This window comes from Haliaeetus leucocephalus, unplaced genomic scaffold (genome assembly GCF_000737465.1).
Source record: "Haliaeetus leucocephalus isolate CR32 unplaced genomic scaffold, Haliaeetus_leucocephalus-4.0 Scaffold152, whole genome shotgun sequence".
NCBI lineage: Eukaryota > Metazoa > Chordata > Aves > Accipitriformes > Accipitridae > Haliaeetus > Haliaeetus leucocephalus.
Genome location: NW_010972588.1, coordinates 563,292 through 580,024, shown reverse-complemented (window position 1 = coordinate 580,024; position 16,733 = coordinate 563,292). Strand labels below are relative to the sequence as shown.

At 39.7% G+C, this 16,733-nt stretch overlaps 1 protein-coding gene across 5 annotated transcripts in view; it reads right to left on the bottom strand.

Moving 5' to 3' along the window:
* The window catches only part of RUNX1T1 (runt-related transcription factor 1; translocated to, 1 (cyclin D-related)), a 114,374-nt gene that overhangs the window by 3,626 nt on the left and 94,015 nt on the right, over positions 1 to 16,733 (bottom strand). For all 5 annotated transcript variants that reach the window (XM_010561993.1, XM_010561995.1, XM_010561994.1 and 2 more), the window contains 2 exons: positions 13,662 to 13,730; positions 7,436 to 7,626 (listed from right to left, as the gene is read on the bottom strand). In XM_010561993.1, coding sequence (XP_010560295.1) covers positions 7,436 to 7,626; positions 13,662 to 13,730 — 260 coding nt within the window. The remainder of the gene's footprint in view (positions 1 to 7,435; positions 7,627 to 13,661; positions 13,731 to 16,733) is intronic.

The window sequence follows — 16,733 nt, the reverse complement described above, 5'->3', positions numbered from 1 at the left end:
CTCATTTGAAAACAAATACACATGTAAAAAACCTCCCCATGCAGACTTTTCTGAAAAGACACTTTTCCCCACAGCTGAAGTCAGCCAGCACCTGCCCAGGTGCAGGAATCCCTCCCTTGTGCATATCTGATTGCAACACTGAAGTGCATGCTTTAATTGTGCTGGAATTGTTACAAGGATGTCAAACTTTTTCTACTCAAATATCTCTTTAATTAGGCCAACTTCTGGGGAATCTTCATTTTGCTTCCTTTTTGGGGAAGGCCTATCTGCAGAGACAGAACTGTCGCCAGACGTGACCAGAGCCACCGTACGATACTGCATTATCTTACCACAAGATCTGTACTGATGTCAGAAAACAGTCATTTAATTTTAACAGTATTGGTTCAACTTTCTTATAAAACAGTCATCAATTAACTATCAGCTTGTACAGAACATGAAAAGTGAGGCATAAGTGCAAGATTTTAATGAAGTGACAAAGCTCTAAACTGGCTCCTTACATGATTACTTAATGTGTCCTACATTGTCTGGTATGTGATTTTGTCCATTGGACTTATTATTTCTAATTTAACAGGTCATTACAGCTTTAGTGTAATTGTGGGAATAAAAGCACATAAAATACAAGAATTTCAAAATAAATTTTACAGCTCACATTTATGCAACAACTCACTGCATTTATAAATTACTACAGTGCAAATTAGCATAAACAAGCACACATGCCATGGGGAGCTTGCATTGCGATAGTAGCTGGATTTGACATGCAGAACTCCTGTCCTGCATGGCCCTCACCATTGAGGCCACTCATTGCTCCTTCCCACGTGCAAGTTGTGAAAAACAGCAGTAAAGATCAGGCTCCAGCACCGCAACCTTTGGCAACAGATGCTTTCTCTTCACACTGCTGGCTGATACCTCCAGAGCCCAAATTCTACTGAAGAAAAGCCAGGCTCAAGATGCCACCTAATAGCCTGGGCTGTGCTTCATATGCCTCTGCTCACCTATTTCCATTTGATTCAGATAGCACGGACAGAGCCTGAGCTCACTACGGGATTAAGCATGCTCAAGGTAACTTCCCTCCTGGGAAGCTCTGGCAGGTACCAGCAAAATGGGGCATCCTGGCTGAACCATGTAGACAGCATCTCGGATAACAGGGGACCACAATGTCATGTTGGTGACAAGGTGGCACTCATCACACAAGGGTGTATGAGCACAACTGTGGACTGCTTTACACCTGATTTAAGACTCTGCATCTCCTAGCACTTGCAAGACCCAGCCTGGAGTACTGTCCAGGCTGGGATGACACACTTCAAATACAGCAGATCAAGTAAGACAAATAAGACTTGGGAAGAACCCAGAGAAAGGCAGACAGAATAATCAGAAGTACAACAAACACAAGCTATGAGAAGAGACTGAACGAACTCAGACTGTTAAACCTAAGGAGAGATGGTAGCCTGAGAGGGGACGGTAGAACCCAAACATCTTGGAGGCTACTGCAGTGAAATGGTCAATGACCATGTCTACACGGATGACCAGGAGAAGTAACAGGATCAAACAGCTGCAAAAATAACTGGAAAGAGATGTTACGAGAAATCTCTTTTTAAGGACAGGCACAAATTGCCTGGAGGCGCTGGAGAATCTCCATCACTAAAGCACAGGAAAAGAAGTTATCTTACAGGAATGATACATCTAGAGTTGATCATGCATTGGGAAAGGGAGTAGGAGGCCTCTCAAAGCCTCTCCTGGTCTATCTTCTCTGTCTTTAGGTAGTGCCCTAGTACAGTGCACTTCCAGCTTCTGCTTTATAGAGTTCCAGATGTAGCTAAAACTACGAGGAGGACTGGATTACAGTTTAACTCTGCATTGATTTTCCTGTGAAACAGTGAGGTTATACAAAAGGCCAGATGCTCAGACTACGTAATTCAATTTAACTTCAGTCCCTTGAAAATGGATTAATTCAATGAAATTGGGCTAAATTACACCAGATGGGAATCTTGCTCCGAATTTATGCCACCGATCATATTTCATCCTCTTCTTTTAACTGACAAGGAACATCAGTCTTAGGTCAGAGCCTTATCTTAGGTCACACTCTTAATTCTCATGCACTTAAGCTTCCATCTTCAAACAACAGAACTCAGAAACTTCTGTTTGCCATCATGAAAATTCTTAAAAACAAATGGTCTCCATTTCTGTGGTCTCCAGTACTAGGACACATACTTGTCAATAATTTTGCCCATCCCATGGCTTTCATCTTTGACATATTCAACCACAATTGAGTATTTGCTTTCCTCTGACGCCTCCAGCTGAGACTCAGTGTAGAGCTTGCTTAAAGAAGAAAAAACCCCAAATGGACTGTGACATGTCAAAGAGATGATGAACTCTAAAATGCTGTAATACAGTGTCAAACACTGCTCTGTCATCTTTGATAAATTCTGGATTTCCCCAGTTTACCAGGAAAGGAAGCATGGATGGGCATGAAGAACCCAATTTTTTCCTGGTTCTGCAATGTCCATGGCATTCAAAACGCTATCACTGCTAACCCCAAGAAAAAAGAACATCTAGAAATCACTGAAACCACAGTGGTGTAAACAAGGGCTGTATGAGCCACTCAACACCAGTGTAAAAAAAACAGCAAAGTTGTATATGAATTCTATCCAAGACCTGTTAGCAAGGGAAACACATTGGTACTTTGGAAATTCCCATGCTGCATCAAAATGCAGCACTCCATACAAAGATATTCAAAACTTTAGATGCTTCTAGTAAAGTTACAGCTATTACTGAAAACCCCATGCTTGCCCAAGCCACTGTTTATTGTGTGAAGTACATCTATGTTCATACAAGTCAGCATGAGAGAAGCTAAATCCTGAAAACAGAAGTGGGGAGAAGCATACAGAAGAGACGTGCAAGCTGGCTAGCCAGGCTTAGCTTAGCAATCTGGGGCAGTGCCAACATTCACATCACATCTGGACTGATCCTGCGCAGAACACATGCCTCTGGTGCCTCTGTACCACCCACCACTGCAGGGGATGATGTGCTACTTTCTAAGAGATGCCCAGCCAAAAAATTAAACATTAGCTGACATAGGTATTAAATTTAATATCAGCCTAAAAACTAGGCTTGCCTGAATCACAGCATCTGATGCTCAGAATCAGGTTTGCTGGCACAGTCCTGGTCTCAGTGGATTGGTCAGCAGAGATTGAACCCAGCTGTCTTCAAAATGTCAGGTGTGATGTTCACATACAACATAAACTGCTGCAATATAAACAAGCCCTAACATTGCACATCTCTTAAAAGCAGTGTTGGACCAGTTACATACTTGTTTTATCTGAGCAGATGTCAGCATCTGCTTTAAGTAGAGAGAACTGAAACATTTGTGTTCCTTCCCCAGCCCCCACCCTACTCAAAAGTGAGGAAGAACACCAAGTGTCAGATTTTTCAGTGGCATTTTATACCAGAGCAGAAAGACAGATGTTTTGATGATTATTTTTTTTCCCCCTACAATCTGGGCAGCCAGTTTCTTTGCTAAGCTGTTCGCCCTTACTATTAAAATTGATTTGCACAACAGTACATTGCAGCCAAAGAAAGCACGGCAGTCATTAAAGAGTAGGCTGCTCACACATGTTTCTGTACTCAGCCAATTCAACTACTGATGAATGGGTCATCTTTTGTCAAGCCAACTGTAAGGAACTGGTAAAGAAATAATTTGTGGTTCAGGAACAGCCATGCTGACAGGTAGGCCTTCTCTTGTCCTTTTGCTTTCCAACAGCAGTGTGCTCTGTTAGCTGATCTTCAACAAATCTCTCATTAGAGTAACAGTCACAACGGCTTATCCTGAGAAACTATGGAAATCTTTAGAAAGTAAATGTACAAACACTGAAGCAGTGGCACTGCGAGTTAAATCATATTGAACAATTCAAACATAAGCAAAGAACAATAGTTTAACAAGGGATCGTGTCAGGGTCAGAAATTAAAACTATACTGTGTAATGTGGTAATTCTCAAAATATTGCAGACCACTTCTTAAAAGTCAAGATGCTTCAAATATCACACCTCCCCTATTAGTCCTCTCACTGTCTTCGGCTCCCTTTATTTTGCTCCAGTCAGCTCAACATGCCCTACTTCACTGTTTTCTTGCAGACAATCTTGCACTCAAGGATGCTACTTTTTCTGGGTTAAAAACAAAGCAAAACAAACCACAAAAAAACCCCAAACAAAAACAGAAAAAAACCCCCACAAAAACCCACCACCACAACAACAAAGATCAAAAAAATCAATCTACTTCTCTTTGTGAGATCTCTGAAAGGTCTTGGATGAGGAAACTACATATTATCTTAAAATTATAATAATTACAAAAATCTTGAGTCTTAGTACTTGTTATCACTTTGAGGTCTAGAGAAGACTGCAATAAAAATCATGCCACAAAGTTCTCACACCAGAGCAGCTTCAAGAAGCCCCAGCTAGGTTCAGGATGCATTTTACTGAATAACAAATGAAGAGCTGTAAGGGAGAAACCTTGCCAATAGACAGGGAGTGGCCATATCAGACGAAAATTATATCTGATACATTAGAAATCTGGTGCCAAATTCCCATCTCCATTCATCGTTTCAACAGCCAAAAGAACAAATTACACCCGTGGGAGAAATATTCTCTGTCAGGAACTGCATGGAGATTATATAGCAGCCTATACTGAGCTCTCTTGCAGGCCTTGGCGTAATGTCCTGCCAAGGATAAGCAACGAGGAGTGATGCTCAGCCTTCCTCTAGACCTGGAAGACTGCAGAAGCTGCTCTTCAGCCTTCTCATATTTGGAACTGGAAATATTCTAGCCCTGGAAATATTACTCCAGTGCTTTTAGTACACAGGAATCTGCATTGCTGGAAGCATTCTGCTGAAAGTTGTAAACAGAGAGAAGTTTATGGAGACTTACAACCTAGACAAATGAGGAGGAATGTTCACAGAGAGATTGAGAGATAATGAGCACCAAAGCAAATGTGAAGTTTTATTCCTCAACACAAGGTCTCATCTTCAAAGAAATGCTTTTCAAACACTGGCAAACTGATCTTATGTCCTCAAAGATGACGGAAAAGCGTGGTCCATTTTTACAGGAGTTATCCAAAAAAAAAAAAAAAAAAAAAAGGGGGACAGCGGAGTTAACAGGTAATTGTGAGAAGCACTGCCCTAAATGTTTAGAGTCTGGCATAATTAGAAGCCGAAGAGGAACTAATTATAAAAACTAAACAGACACATCTAACTCTCAAATAAGTATCACTGTCATCTTCCTTCACAATTAATCAAGCACCTGTAAACACAAACTGAGCAAACTTTGAGTTCTCTCTGCAGGTTTACTAAAACTTCCATTCTTCACCTCAAAACAGCCACCCCGATGTGTCACTCATGACCACAGGGGTGAAAGCTGCAGGACCAGGACACTAGACTTCATTTCTAAGTCCAGGAGGCTTGTATTCTCCCTGAGGATGCACAGCCCTGAGAACATCCGAAACCTTATGAGCCACATTTCATTAGAATGCAATTAAAAGAATTATTTGCCTTTTTTTAAAGTCCTGTTTCCAAGAAGTAGACAACCTTGTAAGCAATTCTGCTGGAGAAGAAGTAAAGATGTCTGTTGTTATACAGGTTTTTCCAGAGCTATGACTGCTCAGGAGTTAATTACAGCACACAAACTCTCTACACGTTCCTTTGGATGCACATTTGCTTGTGGAAGAATGGGCTGTGTGTATTGGCACATGAGTACTTCCTCTGTCCTGCCTACACTATATCAGTTCACTAAACAGATTTAATTTGCTGCTTCCTCCAAAGGCATTTACCTTTGGAATTTTGTTTTTAACAATAGAAGTCTCTTGTACATATACACACAGAAAATGACAGCTCTTTAATGATGCTAAGTCAGACAAACGCCCTCTCTGTGAACATAGTGCAGGAAAAATGTCCTCGAGTATCTCAGATACAAAATGCCAATAAATTGAATTTATGTCTCATTTAATCTACAATGGAACAGTTAGTACTTAAAGGGTATGTACACTTCCCGTAGTCCCTTTCTTCCTGAGAAACTTTCAGATGCTGAAAATCAATTCCTTTTGTCTCCTTGTTATTCATCTGCTACACATTAAGGAGAAACTCTGGGCATTCAGTGATCCCACAATGGTCTTTCATCTCCAGAGAAGCCTGGTATGAATTAAAATCTTACGCTCCCTCAAATTATGGATGCATACTGCAGCATGCCACTGATTTATCTGCTCGTGATTTTTGCCAGTTTTCTCAGCATGCTGCAGCTAGCTCATCTGCATCTTTCAACTTAAGTGACTCTTCTACAACGCTGCCCATCCAGCCCATGAAAAGTGCTTTGACACTAGCATACACAAAGAGATGTCCCCACACAACAGGTACTGCTATCTAATCTTTTTTCTAACTCCCTGCCATTTAGAATTTATATTGAAAAGTGGTTTTACTACAGCCAAGATCTTAGTACAAGAACAATAAATACTTCATGAAAGTAATGTTCTTTCATTTCAGTGGCCTTGAGGGATGAAGATTATATGGAAATAACTTTTAACTGATGTCACTTCTTTGTCATGTCTGTTTTTAAGGGCAGTTTTAACTTAGGACGTTGTTTTTCTCTAACGGACGTAAAATTTAATTGCTATCTAGACTGCTGCAACGCTGGTCAAACACACGCTGCTCTTTCTCTCCCAGCTTCCAGCTAGTCGTGCTGCTGGACGTCCCGTACTGCAGCAATTCAAGGCTTCCACTCTCAGGTCTGAAAGTAAATCAAGGCTTAACATACTTATTCTTGTTTTACTCTTTGTTCTCTTTTCAGTCTATTTTTCTTCCTTCCAAACACTGTTTGCCCACTCCTTCACTCTCAAATATTCCTTGCAGCCAAAGCGGCACATTCAAAATAAGGAAACACTTGGAAATCTACATTCACATTCTGTCCTACAGGAATCATCATCTTTTGCTCATCACTTCTACATCCGAAACCTCCCCAGACAAGCTTTTAGCCACCTTGCTCTACAATCTCTTAAATGAATCATTTCTTTGTTTCAATCAGATTTCAGTGTGAAATATTTTCCACTGAGCAATCTTGTTATCTATTCAATATGGCAGTTTGAAGAGCTTTAAAATAAAGCTACTTGAAAGCTAAATTAGAACAGAAATGCGTGCATTGTATGTAACCCTGAACAGCAGTTAAAAGGTGAGAACACAACTCAAGTTCACTAGCTATTTCGGGCTCCGATTACAACACAGCCAAGAAGAATTTGGAGCTCCGCATGTGCCTCACATACGCGTCCAAAGCAACTGGGCAAACAGTTAATAGCGGGCACCGATACTCCCGCGTCACAGGAATAGCTTGTGCCAGATTAAAGCTAGCTCAGTTACACCTCTGGTTTGCAGCCACAGGTGATGCCCGCCCAGCAAAGACCTTACCTCGCTTGAATCCTCCTGCTGATTGATAACAGCTAGTGCATCCTCTGCAGCCTGGCGCTTGGCTTCGGCAACAGTGCGCTCCATCTTGGCTCTCTCTGAAGTGATCATGTCGTGAGCTTTCCGCTCTGCCTCCGACACTGCCTTCTGCAACTCGGCCATCGCCTGACGCTTTACTTCGTTGACAGCTTCCTCTACAAAGGAGGGCAGAAATCCTCGTCAGCACAGGACGTTGGCGCAGGGCGACACAGAACTGATGCACGAAATGCCGCAGATACTCTATGATATTGAGAGTCTTTATATTTTGAGGAGAAGGGCGCAGAGGAACCTGGTTTCTCAAGACTCTTCAAGACCACCCAGGTGCTTCTTTACCGCCCCATCACCAAAGCCTCTAACACTTGCGACAATTCCTGCTATTCTGATTCACACTCAGTACTTCTTTAAGTACAGACATTTCAGATCTCTGGCGCGTTATTTTTGTGACCTTTTTGAACATTTTACTTGGAAAATTGGTTTTGCAGCACACCAGACTTATGAATATGTTTGGCAAGAACTACTATTTAAGATATAATATTACAGACTTTTTAAAAAATGTGTCTTTAAGCTCTGGAAATTAAGACAGGATTTATAGTCATTAACAAATTTTTCCCCCATACGTTAACGAATAAATATATGAAGTTAAAAAAACCCCAAGAGCTTATTTAAAAAACTTAAATCGCTGGTCTAATATCTTTTCCTGGACATATAATTTTACGAGCCAAAATTAAAATTTGTTTATGAACATTCATTTGACCTCTTGATCTCTCCTTCAAACCCATGTTTACACTGTGAAGACTTGACTTCCTGGCTCCGCAGAGCTCTAGAGCACACCACAGCCAGCAAGGTTTCAGTGCACAATTAACACTGAGCAGGGGCACACCGCTTCATTGAATTCAAACCTTCACGCTTCTTGTAAAATAACTAAGTCAGTATCAGCCGTTTCTTCGGTATATGCTACCATCATATCTTTTATTCCGGAAAACATGGATTGTCACAAATTAGTTATTTGGGTTTTGATGCAGGAAGAGTGCAAAGATTTTACTAATGAACAGTCTTTTAATTGACAACTAAAACAAGTAATTTCTTTTTTTTTTTTTTAATTAACTGCTCTAATTAACAAGGAAACCATCCTCCCCCTGAATTAGTTTATCTAATTTTCATCTTTATTCAAAGCAAAATGACAATGATTAATTGAAAATTTAATAAGCAGTAATTATTAACTTGGCAAACCTAGTACCAATTAACACTCTATTAAAACTAATTATGACATGTTTCATTCAAGTGTTTGCACTTAATTGTTTCATCCACTTAAAAACCACCTTAATTAAATGTTCTGTTTAATTAAAAACATAGAATTCTATAGAAATGTTTTCCTGTAGATTAAAATCTAAGTATTACAACTGTGTTACGGGTTTGAGTTTTAGTCCATGTATTTAGCCCATGCATTTGTGTGCATGCACATGTACATAGACCAAACTCTTACATACAGATACTAAGTCAATAACTCTCTTGAGTTATGTCTCATAGCCCTGCACTTGTTATTTAAAAAAAAAGACTACGTGAAGTCTCCATTGTCAGTTATTAAGCAAATTGAAATAAAGACTTAACTTCAAGCCACGTACTGACTAAAATGGAATTAATTAAAATGAAAGAAGAGTTCTATTACTCTGTGTGTGTGTGTGAACGCACGTGCATGTCTGCAAGAGGTGTTTCAACTGAAGTTGGGGGGTGGGGGGAACTCAGAGATAAAACTTATGCCTTTATTTTTATGAGGCTGAAAATATGCCCTTATATTACCCTACCATAAATGTTGTTTAGGGGAAAGCCTCAGGAGAGGAAAAAATCATACCCTTCAACCATACAGCCAAGGCTTAATTTACTTTGAATATTCAAGGTGAATTAAAATTCTATCTAAGTGGCAATACAGGACAATAATTTTTGCTTACGATCAAAGCTGCAGCTAGACTAATTCTATATGCAAATCAGGCAATTTATATTTAAATTATGCATTCCTATTCTAGTCCCACAGGCGCACACAGATCAGCAAAGGGAATTGGTAGGACATTTGCAAGGTGCTTGAATATTTATTACCAACTGCAAACATTCACTGATCGTGAGAAAAGAAATATACACAGGCAAACATACAGATGCAATTTTATTACCATTTTCATAAAAATGAGGCAACTTAAATACAGACGTTTTGTGTCTATGAACTGCAGTTACTAACAAAGTGGATTTCTTTTAAGAAAATCTGTATTCTTGCTGGTATTTGCTACGAATAGAAATTATCTTTGTATGGCATAATGCACTTTCATTACATCATATAAATTTAGTTTTACGTTGAGGTGTTTGCAGTGGTTAGAAATACCAGTTTAAACTATTACATAAAACAAACAAAATACTCCAACATTTTACAGACTTCTAATTTTATAGTTTTTCATCCTACATAATCTACTTCTTTTCAGCCCAAATATTGAAATTGAGCCTTATATTCTAACTTCTATGCTGCGTAAGTTTTTTTGCAAAGCTTCTGAGAGTGTGAAGATGCTAAAAGGCCATATGCCTGACTGATACTCTTTAATTGGCATAAACTATGGATTGGACTTTAGTATTTCCATTAACTGTGACAACAGAATTTGTGTTGTGCTATACTAAGTGTGAAAACAAATAGTTAAAATATGTTGGGGTTTTTGGTCACAATGCACCACCATTATTTCCATTTATCATGAACTCATGAACACCCAAATAAACTAGACAAAATTTTATATCACTGATTTTCTGCACATCTACTCAAAATAAATGTTTTCACTACCTACAGGTATTTTATAGACATAGAATGCAGGCTTCATAGTTTCAGGTAACAATAAAAACTGTAGTATCTGTGCAGGAAAAGTTATGGGTGACAGTGAAGGGAGATTTTATTTGCCTTGACAGCGCTGAGCTATGAAGACCAAGAATGATACCAGCACTCTTCTTTTCTCTGCATTTCCAGAGAAAGGAAGAGTGGTTAGACTCCAATATCAGAAAACATAAATCCAGAAGTTTTTAAAACCAAGTATCTAAGATGCATGTATCTGCATCCTCCATTTTCCCACTAATGCTAAGCATCCTTGGCATAAATTCACTCTATCATTTTAGGAATGCAACTGAAATCTTCCTTCCCTTTGAGCAGCGCTAACTCATGAGAGAAGCTCCAGGGAACAAACAGCCTGTGTGGAATAGGCGTTACTCAGCGTGATCAGAGGTCCTTGGAGCTGACTCAGGAGAGGTACTCAGCTCATTATTCACTGCTGTATAGAACCCAACGTGATGACTGAATCACCAGCCAGCTCCTCGTCACCTCCCTCACATCATGGGCACATTTGGTCCACATGATGAGAAGAGAACGGGGGTGGGCAGGGGTGCAGTCCTGTGCCACCACGACATTTTGCATCATCTCACTCTCAGGCTGACCCTGGCAAAGAAGGCTGTTGGCCATTGGTGACATGAGTTATCTCAGTCGCATACCCCAAAACGCACCACCTCTTTCTCAGGACTACCCTGGAGAACGTGCAGGGGCCTTATTGTCTTTGTGTGAGAAAGTATGGTCATTCCACACCTGCTTGGTAACTCCAGCGCTTCCATCTGGATTGCCATGAACAGTAGGCCTTGCTAGGTGACAGGGGATGGCTGGAAGATGGGTTCCTCGTGACACAGAAAGAAGCTAAGGCAGCAGCCCACTGTGGCCCTGGGATCCCCTCAGTATTTAATAAAGAGAAATAGGTATTTTCAGAGAGCAAGTCACCCAACCTATCATCTGACTGATCCTCTTCACGTGCCTGTCTCTCTCTTGACTACTGAGGGACACCAAGAACGTGGCTTGGACTCTTCAACTCCATATCCACAATTCAATGAGCTGAATCAGGGCACTGATGACTCCTTTCTACTGATGTATGAAAATGAATTGGGCTCACATGGCTTTAATTCACAAGGTGCTGCATACCATGTGCTTGCTCCAACAATCACAAAAGCACGTACTTAACTTGGAATATTTCAAGAATTACGCTGGAGTCTATCAATCTCCAAAAGCTTAAAGTGAATCCCTTTTTCACATGCTTTTGAGGTTGCTTATTTACCATTTTGATGCCAAATTCTTTCAGTTCAATGGATTCAGCATCCCAGTCAGACTTTCATACTTGATTCAGATGTTTACACATTGGTCTTTGTGGACATTTGAGGTACCAAGATACCCACACTGAGCCAGCAGAAATGACTTGTGAGAGATTTGCAGCCTTCTTGACTGGCAGTTGCAGCCCAGCCAGGAAACTATGGACCATCTCAAATGACACTAGAGACCTATTCTTACAGAGCTGAATTGCACCTTTACTGCCTTGAACTGATTATGAAATTGTGGAGACCTCCAACTTTAGTGCACCCTCCTGAAAATGAAGGCCCATGATTTATGAAAAGCAGTATGCTTTCTGATGTTTTACTACTCTTAGTAACAGATACAGGTATGTATCCTGTAGTGAGTCAGGCTTTTTTTATTCTCCAATTCACAGGCATGTTCAGTTAATAAAAGGAATCTGATTTAAACCCACATCAGCATGCAAATAGAGACTGGAAATGGGACCAAAGGAAAAACTTCGTTTCAAAGGAACTGATGACATATACGTTCACAAGATGACATGTCACAGCTCCTGTACACTACCGTTTGTGGAGATAAGCAATGTGAATGCACATTCAATTTTATAATTCAAGCCAAAAGCTTCCATTAACTTGTGTTGCTAGCTCACAAAGAAACTTTTTTTCTTTTATTGTACTGCATCGAGGAGTCATAAATGACCCAATATGCCAAACTACATCAAAACCTAGGTTTTGCAAGAGAAATAAAGTTACTGAAATTCAACTGAATAATGCTTCTCTTACTGAGATTCCCTGGCACCGCGTATTTTTTTCTTATTTGTTATTTAAGATGTTAACATAAATACAGCAAAACAAACTATAAAAATACTTTCGGGCATTGAGTTACAAAGGCTACACTTTCCTCGGACAAAAGAAAAATATGTAGATCATTTTGTTATTTTTCATAGAAAACACAGTAGTTCCAAAAATATTAATTAACATATTGGCAAATGTAGACTTCACATAATAAACCCACATCACACAAAACCCACAACTACTTGTCTGATGCAAAGATATGCCAGCATAACATTTTTACACGAATGCTCTGTATCTAGTTTAAAATACACCAAAAAGCAGCAAGCAGTTACAGGAGACTTGATCAGAAAGCATCAGAACTGCTGCATATTTGCCATTTAATCATTAACTCCTGCTCAGACAGCTGCTGTAGACTTCATGGTTATACAGGTGTTGAAAAGGTGGGGGTGGGGGTGGGGTGTATGAGTGTATATATAGAAGCTCAACTACCTTGCTGGAGTTCAAGAGCTACCTCCTGGCCCCTCTGAAAACAAGGAAGCTCTGGTATCAATGTCAAAAGAGCAAAGGTTTAGCTCCAGCACTGCAATGGGATCCTTGCCAGGAAACTCCTGTGCTCAGGCAGAGCTTCAAAGTGCTGAAGAAAACTCTGCACAACCACAACGTCTGCCCATGGTGCTTTCCAAGCTCGAGGAAGATGCTGTCAATACCCATGCAACCACCCAGAGCAGCTGCAGAGATGCAATCTTGCTTACTTCATTGAAAATTTTGTGGGTTTATGAACACAGACTTCACTGGGGGCTGACAGGCACAAAATCTTTTTAAAATTAAGAATGGTTACATTGCATAGCTGAAGGTTTTTCTTTAACACGTATACTTAGGGTTTTGCCCCTCCTTTGGGAATTCTTACCTTAAATAGGTAAGAACCTTAAAAAAAAAAAATCCCCACACAAACTTTTTTTTTAAAATTGCTACCAGACTGAAACTTTAGCATATCAAGTTTCAGTCTGAAACCATTATAACCCCTGAAAATAGGGGTCCTTAATGGAAGTGCTGATATCCTCCTAACTGTAGCAGCAGATGATTCTATTATAAAGATTATTTCATGTCCCAACCAGTTCCAGTTTAAGATTATTAAACACAATTTCTTCTTGTTACTAGTAAGCCCTTTTTTTCCCTTTTCCCCCCCCCCCCCCGCCATTCCTCACATCAGTGCATTAACAACTGCACACAGCTGCCAGAAGACTAAGCTGGTGTTTTTAAACAGTCTTACCAGCTTTCTTCCAGATCTCCTCTGGCACGTATCCAGATGCAGGCCTGTGAAGGAATTCCCGATGCGATTCTGCAGGAGGAGGGGGTGCGGAGGGAGAAAGAAAGAGCATCATAAGCAATGCTTGCTTGTTGAGAACAAGACTTAGAGAAATACCTCTTCCCTTTACTTATTGCTCAGACAAAAAAATCACATTAAGTTTTTCTTTACTCAAACTAAAACGGATGCTATGGCCATCGCTCAAAAACGTCACAGACCAGATCAATGTTTAGGACTCAAATGTCTCATCTTAAGCCAAGCTGAAACTAGTTTGCTTTATTTTTATTTTACAGCATTTCAAGTCAACTCTATATGACAGTTTCCATGCTTTTAAGGCTGGCTTTGCAAGACCAACTGAGGGAGTGACGTGCTTCATCCTTTGTCATTATGTTTATGAAAAGGAAAAAGAAAGAGGGCAACAGTCCGGGTTTGGCACTTCTGCTCTGTGAAAGCAGAATGGCTACTGATGAGCGGAGATAAAAGCCAACATGTCATTCCAGTGATCAAATAAGCTGTCCACAGAAAAAGAAAGGGGTGTTTCTCTATGTTCAGAGCTACACTTTCCTGTATCTGAGCCCATGTTGGTAACTGCAGCTGCACGAGTTTGAAAAACAGGACCTTTAACTTTAGGTTAAGCCCCTAAATACATACGCTGCCAAACAACCTCACTGGAGCTGAAGCTCGTAATTCAGCCATATATTTCAATCACATTTTGACAGCTCCCCCCCCCTCCTCTTTTTTACAGGGTTTAACCTCTGGGCCTGAGCCTAAGAGCTCTGAAATCAGCAAGATCCCTTCCACACGGACTTCAAAGACACAAGATCAGACAATACAGAAAGAAAATTCACTTTGGCCTGAAATTTAGCATACAGATTCTCAGCAGATGAAAAGTTGCTCCTTCCAAATACAATTTAAAAACTGATTAACTATTTTTCAAAGTAATAGAGAGGAAATTAAAACAAAACAAAACAAAACACATAAAGGTAACTTCAATGCCATGATTACTATTGCCTGTGTGACAGAATTCAATTGTCAAAATAAAATAACTTGACTTATTACATTAGAGGTAAGCTTTGAATCTTTTTAGAGATGTTGCTAGAAATTAAACATCCCGTTTGATGTCTGAGTTTGAGACATAACAAAAGTACATATGCCATGCTTTGAATACTAATTTTTAGTAAATACATTCATCTTAAAGCTATTATTTGCTAACATGGTCAAAAAGTAGTATTTTTAATAAAAAGGTTGAATCATTAGGTTTTGCAAATCATTTTTTTACACCACCATACATATGCATGCAATACTGTTTATATACAGTAGGCTACAGAAACTTAAATACATGTAAAAGACGACACTCAATATCACAGACAGCTAACAAAGGTGGAAATGACGGGCCATTTCAGCTACCCAGAGAGCAGGGAATCCCAATCCCTGCGCACTGTTTTGCAGATGCAGTTTCTAGCACATGAATCTGCAGACACCGACGGGGTGGACTGAATCTTCCCATCTGACAGGCAGCTGAGTGGATTTCCCCAGCTTCTGTTTGTCACTAAAGTATGGGATGAAAATAAAATGGATTTTTGTAAGCAGAATTTCACACCTCTCGAGCGTAAAATGATGGTGGGGGTGTGTGCAAGATTCTGCAAAACAGCTAACTATTTACATTGGTTTAATTGACTTGATAGAGGACTTCAGACCTGATGCTGAAAATGGGAAAATTTGCAGTTTCACTTGGCTTATATGATTCTGGAGACGACAAGTATCACTATGTACACTTCTCTCATCCCTTGGAGGTTTTTAGACTTATGGGCACAGTGCCAGTTCAGTCAGGGACAGAGGCAGCAGCAGAAAACATTGCTTGAAACCTCAGGAAAAATAAAGGCGAAAAATTAAAACACTCTCATGTGCTCTTCCTGCAATACCTGAAGGAAAAGACCCAACCCGACTCCAAATGTGGCAAAACAAGGGGTTTGTTGCGTTCATGTCTTATACTTTCGAGTTTTCCTGTCTGCTATTTAAGGTACCACCTACTGCAAGGGGATCATAACATTGATTTAAGCCCTTGACTGTGGTACTGAGTATTAAAAATAAAGAGATGTGAAGCTGATTTTTTGGTACACATGACTTTCCAAAAATGGAATTCAATGACATAAATGACCAGATTGCCAGCTAATTGTTAAAATTTCCAAAACATAAACATCAATCAAGCTCTTATTCCAACCACAAATTATTTACATGAGGAATGAGATCCTCTGCAAGAAGAATTAAATCAAGAGCTTGTGAGACTTTCCCATAGTTTGGAATGGTGCACAAAAACAAGACAAGAAGCACTTATGAAGATAATAAAAACCATATTTTCTAAGCAAGAAAAATATTATTAACATGGCTATTGTTTAGTCAGTGGTGATGAGTCCATGCAAATAATCTTCTTTTCGGGGCTAAACTACAGGACATGACCAGAGAATGTAAGTCTTCTATTACTATTGTTTTTAAGGTAAGGTGTCTTTCAGGTTAAGAATCACAGAACTTGCTTACTAAAACTAAAACACATAAGATCTTAACTTGGACATCTAGCAAACTCAAAACAAAAATAACACAATTGAGTGAAGTCCCTAAAATACTAAATGTAAAACCAACTGCAAAAAGCCACAATGAGGAAAATGCGTTGTATTAACTGACTGACTGCAGCACCTAGAAGTCAAAGTAAATTCTGCCTGGAAGAAAACTGAATTAAATCAGACAAAATTAGGAATAACCTGAAGTGACAATGCAGCTCATACAGAAAAGGATAACAGAAAAGGCATTACGTGTCAGACATAATACAAAGGTTTGTTAACGGTGAAATGCAACAATGTTATTATGCAGAACAATGGGATGTACACTACTGAATTTACTTGAAATTCATGGCAAGGGAGGTTTGAAAGCACTTGTTGATAATCAGTCTGGCTCCTACTGAACCAGATGAAAAAGCCCAAAAAGGAAAATAAAAAGCATATATACATGAGAGTAATCAGTACTTGTCTGTGAAGAACTTAA